The following is a 27,056-nucleotide window of genomic DNA, read 5'->3' as shown; positions in this document are numbered from 1 at the left end:
AATGATAATATAATATTTTGACATACTGGATTTTTGATTTCCATGAGCTGTAAGCTATAATAATCAAGATTAAAACAAAAAAAGGCTTGAAATATTTCAGTTTATGTGTGATGAATCTAGAATATGTGAAAGCTCCAATTTTTGAATAAAATTATGGAAACAATTAACTTTTCCATGATATTCTAATTTTTTGAGATGCACCTGTAATTCAATCAGACAGACTTCAACCACACTGATCACTTCTGGGATGAATTGGAATGCTGACTTGGAATACCCAGGCCTTCTCACCCAACATCAGTTCCTGACTTCACTAATGCTCATGTGGCTGAATGAGCACAAATCCCCACAACCACATTCCAAAATCTAGTGGAAAGCCTTCCCAGAAGAGTGGAGGATATTATAACACATATGGGGTCTAAATCTGGAATGGGATGTTCAGCAAGCACATATCTGTGGGATGTGTGGGAGTTCAGGGTTCTGTGCAGGCCACTGAAGTTCTTTCACACCAACCCTGCAAACTATGTCTTTATAAACCTCACTTTGTGCACAAGGGCATTGTCATGCTAGAACATGTTTAGGCCTCTTAGTTCCAGTGAAGGGAAATCTTAATCCTACAGCATACAAAGACATTCTAGACAATTCTGTGCTTTTCAGTTTGGGGAAGGTCCACATATGGGTGTGAAGGTTAGGTGTCCACATATAGTGTAATCTTACCTATTTTTTCACCATAATGACCATAGCCCACTTCATGCACATGGCTTTTCACAACATATAGTTAGACTTACCAGACTCATGATACTTCTCCTCTTCTCTGCTTGCACAATTGAGCTTGCAAGCACGTGGTAACATTCCATGGCAGTGCAGGTATTTTCAAAACATGAAAAGTCTCTATGTCCTCTATAGGTTCAAAAATTTACAGCCTAAAAACTACACATTTTGAAAACATTTGTTTTCCCATGATGCATTACCGCGTGACTTGCAAGTCCAATTGTGTTCGCAGAAGAGCCTAGTACTGTAAATCTAATCACAAGTCACTGATATGTACATCTTACTTAGCCATCCCTAAAGATTTCTCAGCTTAGTGTGCAGTCTTACCGATTAACACTAGTCATTTTGTTCATATTGTTAAGCAACACAACAATTTAACCGAGTATTATTTTAGCCAGCGCTTCCTATAGTTTTCGCTGTCTAAATGAATGATATTTTGACAAAATATTTGAGTGAGTTTGTCCTCACTGCAGCCTGTAGCGCGATGATGTATTTTATTAGATCCACTACTTACTGGATGGTCTAAGCCTAACCCCAACCCTAACCATAACCATAGATGAATGACTTAGCGACATACCGTGCCTGCCATTGGTGCGTACATGTTACAACATCCAGTACATAGTGGATGCAATCCAATACGTCCTCGAGCTACAGGTTACAGTGAGGACCTCTTGAACTATGTTTTTAAACAACTTATCTGTGTACCATTCTAGCTCATTAATTCTTTACATGAACATAGAGGGTGAAAAAAAACAATTCCCTTCTCTGATGTAGTCAACACGCTTTAAGAGTGCAAGCTCGGGAAAGAACTTCACAGATGTACTTTATGGCAGGGGAAGTTTTTATTCAACTTCCTTGAACTTGAGCTTGAATCAAGACCTTATGATTCAAAAAGCAGACACATTTGCAACATGATCATGTCCACACAATTAATGCCATAGACCTGGACTATTAGAATTTGTTGCAGGGTTGGAAATAATACATTACATTAGTCTATATACAGTGTATGCTTATGCTGTTTCGGATTCTATTTCTATTTATATATACATTTTATAAGCTTAATACGTACAATAATATAATGATATATTTTTAGAACCTAAAAGGCCTAAGTTTTATAAACTTAAATTAGGATTTTGCTTTAACTTGTTGCAAGAAATCACTGGAATTCTCCTTCATAATAAGTAATGCCACTGCTATTTTTCTGACTGCTGTGTTTTGCTATTTGTTATTTGCTATTTGCTAGTTGTGGAGTTACTGTGATGTCTTCTGCTCTCTTTTATTGCCTGACCCAACCTGATCTCACACAAAATGTACTTGAATTCCAAAAATTAAAAAATGTATTTTGCGGGATTTCATAAGAATGTACCATAGATAGTTGTAGTAAACATAGTTGCCAACTCTGTGGTGCTCAAGTGCTCAAATGAAAAAAATCACAGGCCTATATTTAGGCTTGTTTAAATATAAGCTAAAGGCTTTGCTTTGATAAGGACAATACCTGTTGGAATATAATACTAGTGTTATTGTTGTAGTGTCTATTTTAGATACCGTTTCAGTCTTATGTAATGCTTGTTCACACCAGCAGTAACACTTTTATGGATTCCCCCTTTGCATCAGAGTACCCATTCTGACAACCGTTGTGTGCTCAGGTTTGTTTTGCATTCTATTTTGGTACTCCATCCTCCTTCCTGTTATTTGCTTGCTACCTGAGTGTGTTCACCTGTTTTCTGTTAGCCCTTTATTAGGTTTTCTATTTATTCTCTGTTATGTCTGTGTACCTTTCATAAGTGACATTCATTGCTATCGTGTTTTATGCCAGTACGTCTGAGCCTTAATTCCCTTTGTTTCTGAGTCTAAGTTCTGTTTTCCTTGATTCTGGTTTTGACCTTTGCCTGCTTGACTTTGATAATGTTGTTGCTGCCTTCCTGTGTACTGACCCCAGCAACTGACTGACAATGTCTCTTGGTTGTCTGTCATTAAAACTCACACCAAGCACCCGTACTTGCATCCTGCCTCATTCATAAAAATATTACAGAATACTCTGCCTGTGATGGATGCAGTGAAAGAGGCAGGTGATTCCATGGGAAGTACTGGTATTGTTGGAGCAATTGGAGCAAAATCATGCAAGACGTGCCCCCTCTCACTCACAGTGCTCCTGTATGATTCTATGGACTTTTGACTGACATGCATCATATCACAGTCTACAGTTCCATCCAGAAAGATTTACTTTTTAGTGTGTTATAATTTCAATATCTATCTCATCCATACCCTGACAAGAGAAAAGAGGTTAGTTTTATGTTATTTCAGCTTACCACCAAAGCTCATGAAAGGGCACTCAGGGCCTCCTGCCATCACCAACCTATGCAAAGGAGCTCGGAATGGCCAGCTCTGAGATGAGAAGGTGGTGGGGCTTCCTGACCCTCCAGACAGTTTTTGCCAACCATGCTGGTTTCCTGACCCACCTACTGCCTTTGCACAGGACATTGCTCTGCTGCCTGCCTTCACAGAGGACATCAGCACTTCATCACCTGCCTTCACAGACAAGGTTAGCCGTCCAATTTTTGCCTTCGCAGAGGACACTGTCACTCTGTCTCCTGCCACTGGTGATGATAAGGATAACACCACTATGCCTCCTATTTCAGCGAGGACGTTATCACTCCGCTTACTGGCTCTGGCAAGGTTGTTGTCCCCCCATACTGCTTCCTGCGGATGTCATTGAGCCTTCTGGTGTATGCCAGGCTCGAGTCCTCATATATGGGCATTCTGTTTAGTGATCCAGGTCCTAATTGTAGGAATTCACACAACTATGTTGATTGATTGTTATCATGCTTTATTTGCATAGGTCCTAGACATAGTTTTCTTTGTTTCTGAGTGTAGTTCCCTTGTTCCTGATTTTGACCTTGTTGTCTGGTTGTATGCTGTGGCAGCATGGGCATGGTTGAGCATCAGCTGTGGACGTAGAGGAGGTGGGTTGAACCGGCAGGTAATGTGTGATGATTCTCACCTGTGTGTAATCACAGTGAGTTTACTTAAGTGTGCTTTGTTTGCCCTTTCAAAAATAACTTGAACCTGAAGCTAAGTCAAAGTCCACCTGTCTCCTGTGTCCTCCTTCCCACACACTGGGTTCTACATATGGATTATCCTAGTTTGTTGCTGTCTTCCTGTGTATTAACCCCTGTAATGGCCTTTGACAATGTCTCTTTGGTTTTCCTTACTAAAACAAAAGCTGAGCACCTGAACTCACATCCTGCCTCATTTACCCACACGTTAAAGAAGCATTGCAACAAATCCTCTGGAAGACAGTCATTTTCAGCAGGAGGACCTGCATACTAAATACTAAGCATATTAAATAGTTTGTTAAAAAAAAGTTACCCTTAGGTAACCTATGGCAGTGTGTAAGTTTAATCAAGTTAATCAAGTTAGGTTGAATCAAATATCTTATTATATCTTCTTAGGAACATTTTACTAATACTGCACTCTTTGTAGAATGAATTCCACAAGATTTTGGAAATATTCCTTTGAGATTCTGGTCCATGTTGACATGATTGCATCACACAAATCCTGCAGATTTTTCAGGGGCACTTACATGCTGCAAATCCTGTTCTACCAAATCCCAAATGTTTTCTATTGAGCTCAGATCTGGTGACTGGGAAGGTCACTGAAAAACAGTGAAATCATTGTCATGTTCATGAAACCAGTTTGAGGTGACTTTTGCTTTGTGACATGGTGAATTATCATGCTGCAAGTATCCATTAGAGGATGGATAAATTGTGGCCATGAAGGGACGCACATGGTCAGTAACAACACTCAAATAGGCTGTGGTATTCAAGTGATGCATGATTGGTATTAATGGGCCAAACTGTGCCAGGAAAACACTCCCCACACCATTACATCACCTCCACCTTGACTGTTGACACAGGGCAGGTTGGGTCCATGGATTCATGCTGTTGGCACCACATTCTGACCGTACCATCTGCGAGGCTCAGCAGAAATCGAGATTCATCAGACCAGGCTATGTTTTTCCAGTCTTCAACTGTCCAGTTTTGGTTAGCCTGTGCCCACCCAGTTCCATTCACCAGGAACAAATAACTCCCCTTGTCATGGTTACCACCAAGCTCCCACATGGTGCTCCATTTCCCCTGGATGCAAACCCACGACCCTCAGATTTTCTGGAAGGAAAGAGAAATCACTTTCTGGTTGGCGTACTGTCATTCCACGTGTCTCCAAGTTCTATCAGTCTGCATAGTTTTGACGACTATAGAAAGCCCCAAACCAAGTCCCAAGTAGTTATTCCTCCTGAATACCATGAATTCCAGTAAGTTTTCAGCAAAGTCAAAGCCAATGGGCTACCACCACACTGCTCATGGGGCAGTGGTGGATTGGAGGTAAGGCTCTGGGTTACTGATCGGAAGATCAGGAGTTCAAGCCCCAGCACTGTCAAGCAAGGCCCTTAACCCTCTCTGCTGTATCATGGCTGACCCTGTACAGGGCGCTGCATCATGGCTGACTCCAGCTTCCTGACATGCTGGGGTATGCAAAGTAATTATCATCTCATTATCCTATGGCTGTGCCATTGAACTCCTGGTGGGAGCCACAACCCCTCGCGACTGCATCTATCACTTGTCCACAAAAGAGTGAATGAGTACCCCTCAACATAACCAGCATTTTGCAGGAGGCCAAAATCTTCACCAAACTGGGGCAGCAGAGCACATAAAACTTGTTGGATTGCCATGAAATGGTTGAGTGGAAAATGGCACTGCCTCTGGCCACTTTGAACATTGTGTCATGCCATATCTGCTATCTTCAGAGGTTTCAAAAACCTCAAAGGAGCATTCACCTTAGCACCCACCCTAAAGCATCCTGATCCTTCCAAGCCCTTCATAGTGGAGGTGGACACCTCGGAAACAGGGGTAGGGGGCATTCTCTCACAGCGGTTTGGAGAGAAACCCAAGCTCTACCCAGTGTCCTTGGAAGTTGTCCCCGGCCAAATGTAATTATGATATCAACAACCGGGTGTTCCTCACAGTCAAACTGGCATTGGAAGAATTCGTCACTGCCTAGAGGGGGCTCTTCATCCATTCATGATTTTCAATGACCAAAAGAACCTTCAGTATGTCAAGTCAGCCAAGAGATTAAACTCATGCCAAGCATGCTGGGCTTTGTTCTTACCCAGGTTTGAGTTCACCATCTCATCTCTTGCATATATCCAGCCCCTCCAGAAAAATGTCCAAAGAATGCACTCTTCCACAGTCACACTTTGTAGGGGCCATTATATGGGACATTTATCGAGAGATAGAGATAGAGGTGAGACAAACTTATTACAAATACACCAACTCCTCCAGAGAAAGCACTGGTGGCCACACATGCTCTGAGACATTCACTGGTTTTCATCTCCACCTGTTCCATTAGTCCCCAAGCCAAAGTCCCTCGCACCTTGCGCACAGAAAACTCCTCCCTCTAGCTACAACACAAAGACCATGGTCAAATCTAGCTAATGACATTGTCACAGATCTCCCCTCATCACAAAATAACAGACCATTTTTCAAAATTCTTTCATCTGCTTCCTCTCCCTGGCCTGCCATCTCAAAATGGCAGAACTGATCTTCAATCACATGTTCAGGTACTTTCGCATCCTGGAGGACATAGTGAGTGACTGGGGAACTCAGTTCACATCACATCTTTGGGCAAGGCTTGTGAAAAACTTGGAATCTTGGTGAGACTACAGGCTAATGGCCAACTGGAGAGAGCTAGTCAGGAGTTAGGACATTTCTTGTGCACATTCTACACAGGAGGACTGGGCACAATTCAAGAATCAGTCTCTAACTACAACATCCTTAACAACACGTGACCTACAAACATGGCCACCATGGCCTCCAACTCCCAAAATACAGGTTTCAATTCACCTGATTACTGATCATCATCACTTGGACTCAATTACACCACCACAGTATTTAAGGACTCTCACTGAACTCACTTATTGTGAATTATATGCTCTGTGTTTTCATACCAGTCATTAACAAACCTTATGTTTTGTTGTACTTGCTTTGTTTTTTTAATCTAGTTCTTGTTCTCTCATTTTTTGCCTAGAGTTTATGCTGCTTTCCATCGCTTGACCACTGCCTGTTTTCTTACCTTGTTTAATATGTTTCTCTCTCTCTCTCTAATGGAGTGTAAGACTCCAATAAGAAGTCTAATAATTTTGCTGTTTTAACCATACTCAAGCCTAAGATGATCATACTCAAGCCATGTTAAAAAAGATCATAGCACTTTTGTTCATTCATGAAACCAGAAATGACATCACAGACGGAGAATAAATTTCTGGTTACTGTTGCTGTACCAGACAAAATATAAATTTTGTATTATACACCACACTGACAGATACTGTTTGTTAGGCTCCCTGGCTGTTAGGGCCATTTTTACAAGAATGGACAGGTGCAAGACCACCATAAGAGAGGACCACATCATATACACATGTACACTCACCGGTCACTGTACACCTGCCCATTTATGCAGTTTTCCAATCAGTAAATCATGTGCCAGCAATACAAAACATAAAATCATGCAGATACAGGTCAAGAGTTAAGGCTCACATAAAACATAAGAATGGGGAAAAAATTTATCGATGTGACTTTAAGTGTGGCATGGTTTTTGGTACCAGATGGGTATTTCAGAAACTGCTTATCTCGTGTGATTTTCACAGTCTCTCTACACAGTATGGTGCGATAAACAAAAAACATCCCGTGACCGGACGGTCTGCAGGCTGAAACACCTTGGTGATGAGAGAGAAAATGAGAATGACCAGACTGGTTTGAGCTGACAGGGCATCTATAGTAACTCAAATAAGCACTCTTTACAACTGTGGTGAACGCAGAAAAAGACCAGGTGATTTTCCCCCTAATCTTTAACTGTCCAATTTTGGTGAGCCTGTGCCCATGATAGCCTCAGATACCTGTTCTGACAGGATTGGAACCTGATGTAGTCTTCTGCTCTTGTAGCCCATCCACCACAAGGTTTGATGCTTTGTGCATGCTGAGATGCTTTTATGCTCACCATGGGTCTAAAAAGTGATTATATGAATTACTATATCCTTCCTGGCAGCTGAAACCAATTTGGCCATTTTCCTCTGACCTCCCTTATAGGCAAGGTATTTCCATCCACAGAAATGCTGCTCACTCAATGTTTTTTTGTTTTTCGCACCATTCTGAAATACTCAAACCAGTCCATCTGGTACCAACATCCATGCCACAATCAAAGTCACAGAGATCACACTAGATCACACTTTTTCTTCATTCTGATGTTTGATGTGAAGATTACCCAATGCTCTTGACCTGTAGCTGCATGATTTATTTATATTTTTTTGCATTGCACTGCTCCCATATGATTGGCTGATGAGATAACTGTACAAGTTATAAATGTGCAAGTGTACAGGTGTTCTTTAAAAAAATGGACAGTGAGAATATTTGTGTCACAAATATTCTACACTATGTTCTCAGTTCTTGTAAACCTCCTATTTTAATGTATGCAATGCCTACAAAACTCTAACTTAACTGAAAATAGGTGTCCTTTTTTGAAAAAAAAAGCCTTTCCCAAATATTTTACTTTAAAAAAACAAAACAAAAAAGCAGTGTAATCAGAGAGGTGGTGGGCTAGACCAGTGCATACCCTGTTAAAGTTTATGAAAGAACAGCAACATGCTAATGAAAAGAAAACATAATTTTAACTTCATACTTCCTCCTATCCTCCTATTCATTTGAGTCATGTCTGTTTCTGACAGGTTCAGCCCTCCCACCCTACTCATCTCTCCATTATTTTATCCCTCCATCATTACACACATGCCTCACTCACTTTTCTGTCTCACTGCCACTTTTTTCTTCCATCATCCTCATTTGATTCAACCACTTCCCAGAAGCTAGCTGACTACAACCAAAATATCCTTATTACTATTTTCTTTCTGTCTCTCATTCTCTCAGTTTTACCATACAAAGAGCTCTTTCAACTAGGCTAGTGGTGAGACACAGGCACCGTCCTTCCCAGTTTTACATTTTTCTGGCCTGGTGTTGGAAATCAGGGCAGTGCACAGCAAGTGCCAGAATGTAGACTGTTAAATGTGTCATACACAGAAAATTCCTTTTACAAGCATAAAAGGATGCATTATGATCCCTTGTTATAACCCAGAGTCCATGGCTGAAATTCTGTCTTTTTGAGTTTCTAAATTTATTAGAATATCGTGAGCTAAAATGACAGCGTAATCGTGGACCGGAAATGAGAGCCTCAACAAAGGCGTGCGGCACTTGTTGGGTGGGGAACACGCAGTGGTCCTTTAGTCCACGCGCCCTTATTAAATGTCCCGCCATCATGTCCTTCGAGTCGGGAAATCTTGAGCGCTGTCGACGTGCATGTGTGCAGAAACAGAAAGGTGTGACCTCTAGGAATATCGGAATGTCGCGAACATTGCTGTGTATTGGCTCAGCATAACGTTGTCAAGCCCCCGGGTAACGTTAGCACCTGCAGTGTGTGTGTAATATTATATATGTATGTATGTATGTATGTATGTATGTATGTATATATGCCCAACTTGATTAAAATGCTTGATAAACACTAAAATACGCACCCACACACGCACGCGCGCATACACACATTAAAAGCGACGGTACCACTTACCAAGGCGTTATATATTTTAACGTAAGCTATTGTGGGTACCAGGTTATAGTTCTGACATGCACACACATACACACAATATGTCTGGGATAACAGTAATTATGCCTAGTCCATGAAATATTGCTGGCAATAACTGAAGGCTAACTACTAAAATTATCGAAATAGACTAGACAACGAGTGGGGACTTACACAGAAAAAAAATATAATATGTGGGGGGAGAGAGAGAGAGAGAGAGAGAGAGAGAGATGAACAATAAAATATGAAATATAAATTGCAAAAAAAATAATAATAGCGAAATCAAAAGACTTTGACATATAGGCTGCATGAGTTATTTTCATGCCAGCTAATATTTCGGCTTTGACAGAACACAGCTGCGAGCTTTTACCTTTGTTCACGTGAACACCGACTGCCAAAGTTAAGATACAAAACCATGCCATGGCTGTGAGGCGCGCCGGTAGAAACCCGTCCGTCCCACCGTTGCTAAAAAAACAACAACACGTCAATTCATCTCTCTCCGGTTCACACTATCCGATCTGCGATCATTTAAATAATGACAACACAACGCGTGTCCCTGCACATGTCCCTCCAGTTCGCCGTGCTGCGTGAGGATCCCCGTCCCATTGTGTGCGCGTATGCGCTCGAGTGTGTGCAGTGTCCTGTAGCTCTGTCGCTTTTGGTTTCATTCACTCTATCATTAACGAAACAAGTCCTCGAAACAGAACACACTCTCCCTCTATTGCAATTGCCAACAATTTAATTTGGAGGGCAAGAGCGCCAGTCAGAGTCTAGCGGCAGTGCTCGGAACTGTAGTCAGTGTAGTCATATCTATCTATCTCTCTCTCTCTCTCTGTCTCTCTCTCTCTCTCTCTCTCTCTCTCTCTCTCTCTCGTCCTTTGTTAGTTTTCAATGTCAAAGCAGGAATACTAACGGCAGTAAGAAACCGTTGTTAACAGTCACTGGAAAGACACAGTGTTGTTATACAGGTGATGTAGCCGATCACCAGAAACGGATTTTAAGGTATAGGGGATGAAGACTGAACCGGGTTTAAGTCGGGAACCAGCCACATGTACTGAGCATGTCCATATTTTCCCACCGGTTTATGTTTTATTGATTTGTATTAATTAATATCAGTATATTGTAGTGCTATTTTAGGGTCATTCCATCTCAAGTGGTTGCTTGAGTGATTACCTGTATGTATTGACATTACAAAACCACCATTTAAAACATTTATTTTACATGGTTTAACTACAGTGGCCATCTTTGTGTCATGGCATGCAACACATTTTGGTTATACAGCCGTATTAGAGCTGATTCGACAAAATTATTATAATAAATAAATTTATATAGTACTGAATATTGGAAATATTGTGAGTGTGTGTGTGTATATATATATATATATATATATATATATATATATATATATATATATATATATATATATATATATATATATGAGAGAGAGAGAGAGAGAGTATTGAATAATGGAATAATGTGATTTAATTGAATGCAAGGCACCAGACACACACTCATTAACACCTAGAACAATATAGATTTTCTAATCCACTCACTGTCATATTTTGGGAGGTGGGAAGAAACCAGTATCCTATATTAAAACACTGGTAAGGGTTCTATGCAAACTACTACAATTGTTCCCTATCAACAAGGGTTCCAAATAGAACCATTTCAGGAGACTTAGAACCTTATTTATTAACTCTTTAATAACCAATGAAGAACCATTTAAAATGTATTAACAGCACAAAATACACATTATTATATTTAAATCAGAGACTTTCTCAGTTCTACTGTATAAAACTAAGTCAGATATATGACCTCAGTTATGAGATATCATGAAATAGGCTCATTTGTGATCAGGGTTATGTAGTACCTGGAGTCTTACAGTAACAGAACCTGCCGGCTAAGATATTTGGCCAACTAATTTAGCTAAAGTTTTTGATGAAATAAAATATGGTTTTTGTGGTGCATTTCAAAAGATAATGTTAAATAATTTGCAGAGAATATGATAATGAATACTGTGACTCAGATACTGAAATCCCATCCATGTAAAATAAAGTACATCCTCCTTCAGTTCTATGTTTTTATTTATCAGGGCCTAAATATCAATTGTGTGGTCTTCACCAGCTTCTCTAAACAAACAAATAACCTCAGGTGACAAAAAAAACAAAAACCCAAAAAACCAAAACACACCACATATTTCAATTTGTCGTCTTTATTATTATTATTATTATTATTATTATTATTATTATTATTATTATTAAGTAAACCAAATTCAGAAACTAGGTGGTAAATACATGCTTACAACTTTTACAATCATTAGGAGAGTAATTAGCTGTCAGGTGTTACTAATGAAATGCACAAAGTTAGTTAATCATCAAGAAGTGTGACTACTTATATAAAAGCAGTACTTTAGTGTTGTTTTGTGAATGTGTTGTGTTTTTGTTGTCACCTGAGGTTATTTGTTTGTTTATAGAAGTTGGTGAGAACCACACAATTGTTATTTAGGCCCTGATGTATAAAAAAATTGCAGGAGGGTGTACTTTCTTTATCTTGTGAGAGTAGATTCTGAGACAAAGGGTATAGAAATGTTCTTCACAGAGGAAGTAATTTCCATGCAAGTAATTTCTTAGGCTTTGATCCTACATACTACATACATATTCTTTTTAATGGTTTAAATTAAATGTTCAGTGCTATTCTAACAACCAAACTTATTTTTCATATACAACCCTCTCAGTGATAGCAAACAGGTCCCATTTAGATGTTGTCTTCAGCGAGAAGACTAAGCAAACAAGCATAAACAGTGGGAAAATCTCCATGACATGAATATTTATTGAAAAGGAAGACTTCTCATTCCAAAACAGCGCTAACATAGACGGTCAAATTAACAATGCTTGTGGAAAACAACATGTTGTGTTTTCTTTGCCTGTTGGAGATGACACTGTTGTGAACATCTTACATAGAAAAGTGCACACACACAATTTTCAAACCCTTTATGTGGGTCAGTGTGCGTGAGCGTGCACTAAACAACTGTAGTAAGGAGAAGACTGTTCAAGGCAACACTATATACATGAAATTATACAAAATGGCTGATTTTAAAACAATAGTCACAGAAACTATACTCTTCCACACCTTCATGTAGATTTGTATAACATCTATAACATCTAGTCATACAATAAAAAGTAAACAGAACGTTTTACACTTAATAGTATACAGAGCTACAAAAACAAAAAGGGATAAACATAATTTAGAAATAAACTGCTGCAATGATCCACCATTAACATAAGGTGCATCACAAATTCTGCTACCTGTACCAGAGAGAAAGGGGAAAGATGGACATGTCTAACATAAAACACCATCTAGTGGTGAAATGTTGTAACTGCAAACATGAGGTCTATGATAAGGGCTATAGTCTAGAGCAGTGTTTCCCAAACCCTAGGTCCACAGACAATTCAAATGTTTTGCATTCTTACAGCTCCCAACATACCTGAACCAACCCATATAGAATATTGAATACTTTAAGTCCCTGAGCACCAGTTTGGGAAACGTTGAGTGTAGAGCCATGGTGTCAATCTCAAGTCATGGAGGAAATCTACCAATCAATGTCCAAAGAGTTCCCTCAGGGCCCTCAGGGACTGAACTCTGACAACACTGGCCTGTAGAGTCTATAGAAATCTTAAGCACTTTTCATTTTGCGATGAATCAGCTCTACAGAGAATAAGCTCTATTCAGAGGAAGCTGGGAAAGATCTGTCCTGCCCTTCAAGCAGTTTACATTATAAGTCATTCACTTCACAAGTAAAGTTAAACCTGACTCAAAGAATGGAAGAATGTACTGAGTTTATAATCCCAAATTAGAAATTCTTAGCCCACTCATCTCACACCATGAACACTGATCATGTGTGAAATGCAAAGCAGAAGTTAACAATTTGGTTAACATCTCACCTTGCTATTTGTCATACAGTAAGCTTCAATATTTCTAGAATTAATGAAGCTAGCTGCAAAGGTAAGAATACCGAAATGATCAGATCTAGTATGTCTAGATCGAGACAGACTATGAATACTTATTAAGGAGAACCAGAATGGACTTACACAGACTGAAACTAGGCTAGAACACTGTATAGGGAGACAAAGAGAGAGAGAACTGATAGTTGGAAACATAAAGAGAAAGAACAGTAGACAGAAGAGTCTAGCTTCTTGTTTTTGTTTGTTTTGTTTGCACATGCAGTACCCTGCTTTAGCTTGTATTTGCCTGTCATCAAAGAACAGGAAATGATGTCACAAAAAGGTATGGGATGCAAATACTGGGCTAACAAGAAAAAGGCATTTATTTCATAATGGGTTTAAAATAATATGATTTATAATAATAATAATAATAATGATGATAATAATAATAATAATAATAATAATAATAATAATAATAATAAGTCCTGGGATGACAGCTGACACTGAAAATTGCGCCACCAACAGTTACACCAGAAACTCAACTGGAGGAAAACAAAAACTCATACCAATATTTGCAGTACTTACATTTCATGGTAACTTTTTTCATATCCCATATATAATTTTTTTTAAACTCAATGCATTTTCACGCATGTAAGAAAACCAGGCAGGCTTTTAGAGTATATACTGTAATATGAGACAATGAAATGCAGACAGAGAGAGAATAAGAGAAACATATATAGGTTAGGAAGAGGAATGGAGAGAAAGGGAAAAGAGGTAAAAGAGAGAAGGGGAGAGAGAGAGAGAGAGAGAGAGAGCATGACAATGATATATTTACATCACACTGAACCAGTTCTCCCAAGTAAAGACAATGCTATATAATCATAACACATAATATATATATATATATATATATATATATATATATATATATATATATATATATATATATATATATATATATATATATATATAAATACACGTTTATTCTGGGGTTCCATACAGTAACAGCACAGAAGCTGCTTTGCATGATTGCATTGAGTGTGTGTGTGTGTGTGTGTGTGTGTGTGTGTGTGTGTGTGTGTGTGTGCTCATTTGCCTGCCTGTCTGTGTTTTGTGTATATTGCCCAGTATTAAGATATCCTTTGTGTCTACTGTATTACATAAGTATAACAGAATGTTGTATTGGGTTCTTTGATTGCTCTGTGTGTGTGTTTGTGTGTGTGCGTGCATGTCAGATGTGTTGGAAATGAAACTGAATGTGTAGACTGCTCAAAATGTGTACTGTATGTGTTAAGTTATATATGTGTCCACTGTGAGTTATGTTTTATCATCATATTGCCTTTGTTGAATGGAGGCATATGAAGTGAATGGGGACAGGCATGAATCTCAGAGCACTTAGCCATGCCGCCTATTTGTATGTATGCACATATATGTATGTGTGTGTGTGTGTGTGTGTGTGTGTGTGTGTGTGTGTAAGAGAGAGTGAATACTGATGTCAGTGCAAAACTCCCTGGTTTCAACACAGCCTGAAACTGATCTTTTTCTGCTTTCTTCAGTTTTTTCTGCTTTTTCTGCTTTCCACATTTTTGTTCACTCTTTTTCTCGTCCTTTTTAAATTTCCTCCGCCTGAAAGGAACTGAAGCAAGAGAAGAAAGAAAAGATGGAGTGATGGAGGGACGCTTAGATGAAGTATTCTTTCTTGTCCTCAATACCAGAGTGGCCACCTTCTGCGTTGATGATGGCCGTGTCAGCATCCTGGGCATCGTCTGAGCCCTTCGCTTCGTGGGTCAGATACGTACCTGAGAGAGAAATGAGATGTGTGTTACAAGCATAGATAAACTTATTAGAGTCTGGAATTAATAACAGGGCACACTACAGAAGCCATAACTCCAAATGGTTTTATTCCAAACATGCATTTTTTAAAAGATCTTGTTCTTCAAGATACATGACCAATGTGTGGTCAGGTGTGCTCATGTCTGCTTCAGCACATTTCCAACAGAATGAACTAGTAACCCAACATTTGCTTACTACCTACTACTTGCTCTGTAGAAATCTACTTGAGTGCTGTTTTGCAGCACCACAGTCTGAATATAGTGGATTGCACATATGCTATATGCCACTGCAAGGCCAATGAGAGTAAACTAGCCTCTAATTAGCTAGAATACATCATAAACAGAGCTAAACTAAATGTTCCATCATGCCCCTGATTGATTAATACTAAGTAGGTTATTAAATTCTGTATCCATATCAATGAAATAATGAATATCAACATCAGTGAATACCAAAAAACATTTATTACTACTCAGTCAGAAAAAATGGTATTGATGCATCCAAAGTCATTAAATGTATGTACCAAATATGGCTGATCACATTACAAGCAATCATTTGATTTAACTGGTTGAAAAATTAGTTTCTCTGTAAAACTCAATCCACAACATCTTTTTTGTAACAATATGCTACATACCAATAATTAAATATCTATACTCCATACCCCATACGCAAGGTTTTTTGTGCTTCACACGAACTTTAACAGTGAAAAAAAATTCTTAAATTCAAAACTTAAATGGCCTATATATAAAGCATCAAAGGATATCATACAAGAGAGAAAGTGCATCATAACTGAGGCGAGGCAGAGACTCATTTTCTGCTATTAGTATTCTAACAGTGTTACTGGGGATTTTGAATGCCACACCTTTTGTGCAGCTCTGTCCACAAAAGCACTGTGCTGGCATGAAAATAGAGCCCTGTAGAGACCTTATTATGTTCATAACAAACTGTAACCTGTAGTTTCTTATGCACTATAAAGTTCTGACTACAGGAGTGACTTTTTCCCCAGGATTACTGAGATTAACTGAACTTTGTCATAAATAGTTCAATAGCTAACTAATATTTACACACACATACTGTTCTGTAATGTAGAGGAATACTTCTGAAATCTAATATCTGTGACACTCAATATTTAAAATAAAGCAACACTTACATAGATAGTTCCACACTGTATATCTTTGCACTTAAACTAGGTGTTTCTGTAGGTAAACATGGTACACCTTGGCAAGGGAAAAAAGTGGAACTTGTTTGTAAGTGTGACAGTGATTGGGGAGGTTGCCAATTCAGTTTGATCGCATGCTATGTACAGAAAAAAAATCTGAATTGTTACAAAATGAAAAATCTCACACCAGAAGCAGAGTCTGGTGAGGATTGCTGCTGCAAATAAATGGGACAAATTTATGAACCTCAACAGTTGAACAGTTGAGTACTAAAACACACTGAGTACAACATAGTGGACAAGTTAGATATCCTACAGTATGTCTACTGCCACAGAAGGTCCCTAAAGAAGCCATATCCATTGCACTCCACACCACACTGGATCAACTAGAAAATACAATTTTCTATTGTAACATATGCTACTTCAGCCTTCCTGGCAGCTCAAACTAGTCTGGTCTTTCTCTTCTGACCTCTCTCACCAACAAGGCATTTCCAGAAACAGAACTGCTGTAACAAATAACAGCTACTTGACTATTTTTTTTAACTAGATACTTTCTTAATCTTATTCAGATAGATATTTGGATGAGAACTTTTTTTTTTTTACCTTTATTCTTAGTAATGGCACTTTTACTTGAGTAACTATTTTTGATACTGTACTTTAACCGCTTCTGACAATAACAAGTATAAGTTATTATTATGAAAATAAAAAGTTTTTATAACACTGCAACATTAAAGCCTACATTCTGTTTTTATTAGTGGATGTTTTTAACTTAGTTATATTAAATCAGTCAAATTATTAATAAATAACTCAAATAAGACATATTACAGTAAGACTCAGTAATGCTCCAAACTACTGTACTCCTGTACTGTAGCTCCAAACTACTGAATCTGAGTCATGCAACCACCATATAACCACCAAAATCACCACCCTCTCTTACAGGCATGTCAATATCAGTGTGGGTTAAGCCCATATTTGGTACTGTAGGATCAAATGAATGATACGGATGGTTATCTGTACCCTTGCCCACCTGGTGAGAATTTAAAACACAGTCACATAGTATAGGTGTAAAAAGCATACCAGGAAGGAACAATAGTGAGAGGTAAGACACTTTAACATATCATTAACGTAAACAAATATTGACATCCGATGACCGCCAATACACCCCAGGAAGATCATGTTCAAGCATGTTCTTTTTTTTTTAACCATAGAATTTTTATTGGAAAATGGCATTTTACATATTATAACACCCCATCCAACAACCCCCACCACATCCCGCCCCAACAAAATAATCACAGCCAAAACCAAAAGAAAGCGGGAAACAAACAAAAAAAAAAACCCCAACAACAAACAAACAAACAAAAAATAATGAATAAATAAAAAGTAAGATGATTAGTATTTACCGTATACCTTCCCTCAATCCACCTCCAGGGTGCGTATATATCTTTGAAGTAGGTAATAAATTGTTACAATTTTCTCCCAAATTATTCGCCCCTGGCTCTGATGTTATACTATATTTTTTCAAGTTTTAAAAAGAAGATTAAATCTTTAAGCCAGACTGATATAGAGGGGGGTTGTGGAGAGGTCCAGGACAGCAATATTCTGCGCCGAGCAAATAACGATGCAAAAGCCACAACACTAGCTTGTTTATGGTTCAGAGTCTGATGCTGAGATGGAACACCAAAGATGGCAATTAAAGGACAGGCATCTAATTTGATTTTAAGAATGCAGGAGACAGTTTCGAAGAAAGAGTTCCAAAAGTTCTGCATTTTGGGACAGAATGCAAACATATGACTGAGGTTAGAGGGTGAAAGTTTGCATTTTTCACATATGTCAGGAACATTGAGCTGTATTTTAGATATAGCACATGACGTGGTGGTACGTATATTATCTAACGCTCTGCCCCAGTAATCATCCTCAAGCTCTAGGCTCAATTCCTCTACCCAAAGCACTAATGGTTTTGATATTGTAAGAATTGTCCTGTGACCAGATCGTTGAATATATCTGTGAAATAATGCCACCCTTATAAGGGTTCAGCTTGAACACCTCTTCCCATGCAGACTTTGTAGGTAAGGAGGGAAACCCAGCGAATGGGGAGGAGACACAATGCCTAATTTGAAAGAAACGGAATAGGTGAGACGGAGGCAGGCTGAATGATAAGGATAATTCAGAAAAGTTTGCAAACACATTATTAATGATAATTAATCAAAGCATTTCAGATCCTTCTTTTCCCAAAAAGAGAATGTAGAATCTATAAAGGAGGGGGGAAAGAGGTGGTTATTACATATAGGTGCCATTGTTGAGGCCAAGATGGATTTAAAACGATGGAAAAACTGACAGAAAATTTTTAGAGAGGTATATACTATTGGATTATCCGTGTAGTGTGAAAGGGGTATAGGAAGGGAGGAGAACACCACAGCAGGTAGGGAAGTTGAAATACAAGACGTTGCTTCTAAGTGGCACCATGGAAGAGAGGGGGCCTGCACCCAGAGCACCAGTTTCTGAATATTAGCCGCCCAATAATAATACATGACATTGGGCAATGAGAGGCCACCACTTAGTTGACTCTTTTTAAGTGAAAATTTGGAAACCCTGGGAGTTTTTCCTGCCCATATAAAAGATGAGATTAATTGGTCTATATTCTTGAATAAAGATTTGAGTAAAAACAAAGGAATGGACTGAAAAAGGTAGAGGAATTTTGGAAGAATGTTAATTTTTACAGTATTTATTCTACCAAGAGGGGATAACGGTAGAGCTGCCCATCTTTGAAAGGCTGACTTCATGTATGAAATTAAGGGTGTAAAATTCGCCACCATTAATGCAGAATCAGAACGGGTTTATTTAACTCTGAGATATTTGAATTTTGAATCCTCCAAGTGAAAAGTTATGTCAGACTGTTTTATTTTTTGGCCCGATTGGTTTATGGGTAAACATTCACTCTTTGTGGGTTCAGTTTATACCCAGAAAATTTCCCAAAGTCATTTAATATGCGTATTATCTCTGGAATAGATGCAATTGGATCTGTAACATAAAGTAGAAAGTCGTCAGCATATAGGGCTAGTTTATGTTCAATTCCCTTGCGGATTATACCCTGAAATACAGGAAGAGTTCTAAGCGTTATCGAGAGAGGCTCAATCGCTATGGCATAAAGTAATGGAGACAGAGGACATCCCTCCAAACATGTTCTTTAACATGTCCAGACTATCTTTTATCCTATCAGACTGGAAAGACATGCCACTACATATCACACATACCTGTCAATCAGTGGTGACGGGGGGGGGTCATAATTCACATGTATCATATGTATCACATAAATCAATCAATTTGACCTTTTGACACATAGTATAGGTTATAACTACTAAGATGTTTCCACCCACAGAACTATCACTCACTCAGTGTTTTTTGCCCCATTCTGTGAAAACTCTAGGGACTGTTGTGTGTGAAATTCCTAGGTGATCAGCAGTTTCTAAAATACTCAAACCAGCCCTTCTGGTCCCAACATACATGCCACAATCAGAATCGCAGAGATTACAATTTTTCTTCATTCTGATGTTTGATATGAACATTACTTGAAGCTCTTGACTTGTAGCTGCATGGTAGATTCTAAACTGCATTTCATTGCTGAGTACATCCATCAATCCATCCATCCATCCATCCATCCATCCAATCAATTCCAAAGTTTGATGTGAACATTAACTGAACCTCAGGTGACTAACTGTGAAATTGTCTTAAATTGTGCAGATAATGTACACTATATGGCCATATGTTTGTGGACCCCTGACCTTTACACCTATATGTGGGCCTTCCCCAAATATTTGTGACAAAGTTGGAAGCACACAATTTTATAGGATGAGAGTGCCCTGTGCACAAAGTGAGGTTTATAAAGACAAGTTTGGTGTGGAAGAATTAAGTGGCCCAAAAAGTACCCTGACCTCAAGCCCACTGAACACCTTTGGGATGGACTGGAATGCTGACTGCACACCAGGCCTTTTCCCCCCGACATCAGTGCCTGACCTCCCCATTGATTTTGTGCATGAATGGACAAATCCCAAAAGCCACACTACAAAATCTAGTGGGATGCCTTCACAGAAGAGAAGCTATTATGTATAACAGCAAAGGCAGACTAAATCTGGAATGGGATGTTAAAAAAGCACATGGTCAGATGTCCACATACTTTTGGCCATTTTTGTGTCTATTGTTGTAATGCTGCTGTGGGAGAGCATGCAAGTAAGTATGTCAGTGCATATTGTACACTGTATTTGTGCACATGACCATACATTTTAAAACTTGATTGGAATAACACTGAAGGCAAATTAAACATTGCAACAAAATACTGTTTTGTTCATTTTATGTGTTTTCTCCTAATTAACTTAGTTAGTTAGATAGTTAATGGCTTTCATGCATCTAGCATTGAATCTGTGTTCACGAGATCAGATTATACTATGGACTCACTAACTAGCTAACATTTACATATAATCTGATAAAGAAATTTGGACAGGATGAGTATATAATTAAAGGTTTAAAGATTATCACATATATAATTACAAGTTTGTATACAGTAGATCAACATGGAACATTTACAATCTTACCCCTTTCTAGCTATGTATACATTCAGCCTAATAATTATTTAATAATCCAACTGATACTTCAAGACTTTCTTGTGGTCATAAACTCACTTTGATAGCATTTTTGCTAAAGTGGAAATAAATTAAAACTCATTAAAAATGCAAGCAGCACAATTTAAAATCTGAAAGAACTGACTGGACTTATGAGCTCCATGTTGTTATGGTAATATTGATACTAAATCTTGCTCCATGCATGTGCATAACTTTTGGATTGGATTATATAATGTGTATATAAACAGAGATTGTCTACAGCCTGTCAATTTTGAATACATTGTTTATAAAAAGTCTATACACCCTTGTTAAAATGGCAAGTTCTTTTAATTAAAAAAATTAAACCAAGATAAATCATGCCAGAATTTTTCCCACCCTCAATGTGAAATTACATTGTATAAAAATTAAGTGAAAAACAATCAAACATTTTTGGGGGAAAATAGGAAAAGTAAAACAGGTACAATAACCTTGTTACATAAGTTTGCACACCCTTTTATAATTGGGGATGTGGCTGTGTTCAGAATGAACCAATCACATTCATTCTTGGGTTCAAAAGCAAATATCATACAGCTGCCATCAATAAAATTATTCTGATTAACCCCAAATAAAGACCAGCTGTTTCTGTAGGTTTTTCTTGACATCAGCAGGGGGAAGAGCTTTGTCTTACAAAGCCCCACAGTTATGGAACAGCCTTCCAATTAATGTTTGGGACTCAGTGTTTAAGTCCAGGCTGAAAACATATTTGTTTAGTCAAACCTTTTGTGAATACTTTTTTCTTAGGTAAAGGAGCAGATCTAGATGGTTCATGGGCAGTGATGCCCTACTGGTTGGAATTCTCATCAATTGGAAGTCACATGCTGCTGCTGAGGATTGCCTCACATGGTGCAGCCTAAAGATCATTGAGATTACTGAGGATGGTACCACTTAAAAATCATAAAGATGTATTTGGACCTCAATTTATATGAACAGTTATGATATGATGGTGAATGACTACAATTGCTGATAGATTTAGTACTGCATTTGCCAAAAACAGTTTTGCATGCAGTATCTATCAATGAACAGTGGATAAGTTCAACAAAACAGACTTCATGTGAAAACTGTAATGAATTTCCTCCTTACACAACTGCACTATTTGACCATGTTGTATTAGCACATTTATAGAAGCGATATATTTATAATCACACTATCCGGTGTTACCCAGATGAGGAGGGGTTCCCCTTTTGAGTCTGGTCTCAGGGAGTTTTTCCTTTTCACCATCGCCTCTGGCTTGCTCATTAGAGATAGACTTATACATTTAAAATCTATATAATGAATTTATATATTTCTGTAAAGCTGCTTTTTGACAATGTCCATTGTTAAAAGTGCTATACAAATAAAACTGAATTTAATTGAAATTTAATCTTCTTGGCTTCATCTGACTGCTGAAGCCATGGTCTACAAAGAGCTGACAAAGCCTGTACAGGGTCTCACTGTTGAAAGGAATTGATCAGTAGAGGGGTACATTGGATGTATCATAGAACACTGTGAAGACCATCATCAGCAAGTGGAGAAAATGGAGCAGCACACTGACATTACCAAGAACAGGATGTCCCTCCAAAATTTACTAAAGGACAAGAAAAAAAGGCTGCCAATAGACCAACAGCAACATTAAAGGAGCTGCAGGAATATCCGGCAAGTACTGATTACTGTCTACATGTGACAACAATCCCTCATATGCTTCTCATGTTTGGGCTATTGTTACGTTATGGAGTTGAGGACGGATGCAAATGCAGATAACGGTTTTATTAAAGGAGATATAGGCAGACAAATCCAAATCGGTAATCCAAAGCCTGGTCCAAAAATATGCAAAAGGTCAGGTGATCGGCAAACGGGCATAAACAGGGCGAGCCAAAACACAAAACGATAAACAAGAAACAAAGTCAATAACCAAGAATTGAGAACGAGAACTATGGAAACAATCGCTTGGTAGTGAGATAAACTCAATACTACATGAAGTCATTGTGTTCAAACAGTCCTTTTATATTGTGGTTGTGAGTGCTGTGAATTTGATGCAGGTGTGCGTGATTAGCATGTATGTGAGTGTTCTGGGAATTGCAGTCCATGGCAGCCATGTTCGTAGGCCGCAGTGGAGGATGGAAAATGTAGTCACTCATTTGCTGTGACAGGACAGCTATGGGGTAGGGTGGCTAGACAATTAAATCACCCCAAACCATGTGTATGGTTTGGGGTATATGTGTAATTGTCTTATGAGATCAATTCCAAAAGGTATGTTGGGCATGAAAAAAAGCAAATCAACAAAAGAACACCATACAGCATGTTGGGTACAGCATGTTGGGTGCAGCATCATGTTTTAGGGCTGCTTTTCTTCAGCAAGAAGTTTATCAAGGTGGAGGGAATCAAGAATAGCCACAAATTCCAGCCAATTTTATTGCAAAACATTCAGGTGTCTGTTTGTATGAGATGCCCCCACAATTGGAAGGATCTAGAATATTTTTAGAAGAAATAATGGGAAAATATTGCTAAATCAAGGTGTGCCACGGTGATAGACTCTCACTCAAAAGGACTGTGGTGTAATAAAATTAAAAGGTGTTTCAACAAAGTATTAGTTTTAGTATGTAGTATGTAGACATTTTATAGCCACTGTATATATGAAAAGTTTATTTGGAATTTTGCAATTGGACTGAATTTATAATAACTGGCAAAAATCTTTGCATGTAATCTTTGCCAGTGTTTACACATGTTGCATCAGATTACACTGCAGACAATAAAAGGTCAATGTTTGTTAAAGATTAATCATTATTATTTTTTAATGTGAAACACTATGGGACTTTACTGTTTCTGTGATTGAGAGTTTGGTTCCTGCTGTCTATCACGCCACATGTAGAAGCAGAAAATAGAAAGTTTCACCCTCTCCAAGTTACTTAGGATGCCAGAACACATTTCTGGTTTGTTCCTGCTTTAATCCATACGACATGGCATTTCTGTTATATCTATAATGTTTTGAGTTTTGTTTACATTTTGTCCATAGACAAACGTTTATTTTAAAGTGTTTCACAATGCTATGTACAGTACAATTAAATTCAATTAAAAAAGTTTCATCAGCTCTGACCAAAATTCTAAACTAATATTTAAGAATAAAAATAAAATATCTATTTCTGCTTGGCTTAGGTGAAAAAGGGGGTATACTGGTAAAATTGACAATAAAGGTAATGGAAACAGTGAGTGTGGTCCAGTCTTTATGACTGTTTTTGGCTGAGTAAACGTTAATTACATCATCTTGTTGTGCAACTGGAATGTGTGTTTTCACACTGGAAAGTGTGTTTTCTTACCTTTGTGTCTAATGAGGTATCTACCAAGGACAATGAGGAGGCAGAGCATGATGAAAACAATGACAGCCACCACTCCCCCAATCACAGCATGATCAACACCTGATGAACTGGACATTGCTGTAGGGTCTGAGAAAGAACAAAGGAGTAGGAGAAAATATCATTCATCATCTGATAGTGAATATTCTATTTATGTTCTTGAGCCAGGTGAAATCAAATGCATATCCATATACCGGTACTTTTATATCTAAATTTATACATTTATTAAAATTGATGCATTGAATGCCTCTGTACAGTACTGTGCAAAAGTTTTAGGCACATGCAAAGAAATGCTGTAGAGCAGAGATGCCTTCAAAATAATGAAATTAAATGTTTCTACATGAAAAATACAGTAAAGGGCAGTAAACAGTAGTAAATGAAAAAAGTCAATATTTGGTGCAAATAAATAAATAAATTAAAATAGTAGTCTCCGGTACAATTTGTGCAGTTTTATAAGGAAATTAGTTGGTAAATTTAATTGAGCATCTTGCAGAACCACCCACAGTTATTCTGGATACTTTGACTGGCTGAAAAGTGGTCTCTTACATAATATGCTGCTTTCTTTAATGACATACAAACATTTTTCTGTAACATTTAATTTTGTGCTAGAAAACTAATGTTTGGGAATCTAAAATGTTTTTGTATTGATAATGTAGAAGGCACAAAATAAAAAAAATGTATAACTTTATACTAAAAAAAAAATAGGGTGCATAAAAATTTTGCACAGTACTCTATATGATTAAGAAACTTCATGAAACTATATGAACTCTATACATTGATAATACATCATAATTACGCCTTAATGTCACATAAAGCTCCAAAAAAGTGCTATTATTATTTCTTTGATGACATGCCCACTATAATGCCATGCATTGCTGCACACTTGTTCTGGCTGATCATGACCTGTGCAAACTATAAACTTTAATATTTAATAAGAACCAGATAATTAGGAACTTTTATTTCAAATCAGCCCATTATTACAATTTGGACTATCTGCACTGTGTGTAGTTTTCCTGGTGTTATGAAGGTAAATACTTCATGTGACACATCAGAAGCTTTGCCTACTGCTGCTGAAGAATATTGAATTATTACTGGTTACTGTTACTGGTTTAGTACTTTGCTCTTAGGATTTGGCTGGGTTTAGTCATTGCCCAACCCATTGCCTGTGGTCTGAGGGTTGATATCTGCATTGTTCATTAGTTTAGAATTGCATGCATTGATAGAAAACATTGCCAATGACATCAATGCAGAAGGCTATAATAATGGGTTATCGTTGAGCAAAAATAGCTTTCTGCTACCTACACTATGTTGGGGAAGTTGTCTAATTGGCTCCAGAAGCTAGTGTCACCTCCAGTAGCTCTGCCCATGCTGATCCTTCCAAAGGTCAGGTTTTCATTTGTGATGTTTGCTATATTTTTAGATGCAAGACTTAATGTCTGATAATGCCAAGATAGCCCAGTTGATTTCACTGCTCACAGGCAAGGGTTTGGATTGGTCTACAGCCCTTTGAATTAATGAAGGAGAGGCTGTACTGTATTATGATGACTTGGTGTAGCTTTTCCATAATGATGTTAATTATCCATCTGAGGCAAAAGGGATAGGTGTGTGATTATTCACACCGAAAAATGGATAACATACCAATGCCATGTATGCTTTAGAATTTAGAACATCAGCAGCAGGGAGTTGTTGAAATAAACCTGTCTTCTTAGTTGCATTCTCCCAAGGACTCAAAGGGATGTTATCACAGAACTGGCCTGTAGAGATGGTCATTCCACATTGGATACTCTCATAGATTTAGCCATTCACTTAAGACAAATTGCTAATAGAAGTAACATGCCCTTATTCCAATCCTGACCACCAGAAGGAAACTCTCATTCATGAACCCATGCAAGGTGTGAATGCCAGGTTAACCACGTCTGAAGTGTTGGGAGAGAGGCCTGTGCTACAATTGTGGAGAAGCGACTCACCTTATCACCCAGTGTCCCACATGAGTGCTCGAAAGGCTAAACCACATGGTTTAGCCTTTCGAGCACTCATGTGGGACAGTGTGCAGTGAATCAATCGCAAGTGTACAAAAAACAGTCTCCATCAAACTATTTCTTATTCCAATAGTCTTGCATTATTCCGATACATGTACTATTTCAGCACTGATTGACAATTATAGATTGAGACTCAACCTCTTAAAGCACTAATTCATGTAGAAGCCCTGGATGCCAGACAAGAGGGAAGTGGGATCATAACCTATTGCACCTATGATAAACTGCAAGTTAAGAAATGCAAATTGAGAAAACAGCCCTGCTCATCACATTGTCTCTGAACTATAAACTCATTAAGCATAATATTATTATTATTATTATTATTATTATTATTATTATTATTATTATTATTATTATTACTACCTATCCCATTGTATTCCACCAAATGCACAATCACAAAGACCACAACCAAAAATATCATGACCTGCATATGCATTTCTTGTCCCATAGTCACCATAGCATGAATCTTCACTGAAAGTCACAAAGTGAAGAAGTTACTCCTAATTAGCAGTTACTGCAAAAATAAGCAAAATATTGACTATTGGGGCCTAAATCAGATAATGGTGAAGTACCACTACACATTAATCCTGGTCCCTTCTGCCATAGAACAGTTCAGATCTGTCTGTAAGTGCTTATAACCTGGTCCATATTAGAGAGGGAGATAGTGTCCAAAAATG

The 27,056-nt window shown here is 38.1% G+C and overlaps 2 protein-coding genes across 4 annotated transcripts in view; both read right to left on the bottom strand.

Annotated features, from left to right (window-relative positions):
- Positions 1-10,112, bottom strand: part of kirrel1b (kirre like nephrin family adhesion molecule 1b) — a 98,553-nt gene extending 88,441 nt beyond the window's left edge. For all 3 annotated transcript variants that reach the window (XM_053651234.1, XM_053651236.1, XM_053651237.1), the window contains exon 1: positions 9,809-10,112. In XM_053651234.1, coding sequence (XP_053507209.1) covers positions 9,809-9,860 — 52 coding nt within the window. In that variant the 5' untranslated portion in view covers positions 9,861-10,112. The remainder of the gene's footprint in view (positions 1-9,808) is intronic.
- Positions 10,113-14,361: 4,249 nt separating this feature from the next.
- Positions 14,362-27,056, bottom strand: part of cadm3 (cell adhesion molecule 3) — a 230,423-nt gene continuing 217,728 nt past the window's right edge. Inside the window, exons 9-10 of the mRNA XM_053651421.1 lie at positions 24,308-24,433; positions 14,362-15,178 (exon numbers count right to left, since the gene is read on the bottom strand). Of these exons, the coding sequence (XP_053507396.1) occupies positions 15,060-15,178; positions 24,308-24,433 (245 nt within the window). The 3' untranslated portion in view covers positions 14,362-15,059. The remainder of the gene's footprint in view (positions 15,179-24,307; positions 24,434-27,056) is intronic.

Source organism: Ictalurus furcatus, chromosome 20, assembly GCF_023375685.1.
Source record: "Ictalurus furcatus strain D&B chromosome 20, Billie_1.0, whole genome shotgun sequence".
NCBI lineage: Eukaryota > Metazoa > Chordata > Actinopteri > Siluriformes > Ictaluridae > Ictalurus > Ictalurus furcatus.
This window is presented reverse-complemented; position numbering and strand designations above follow the sequence as displayed.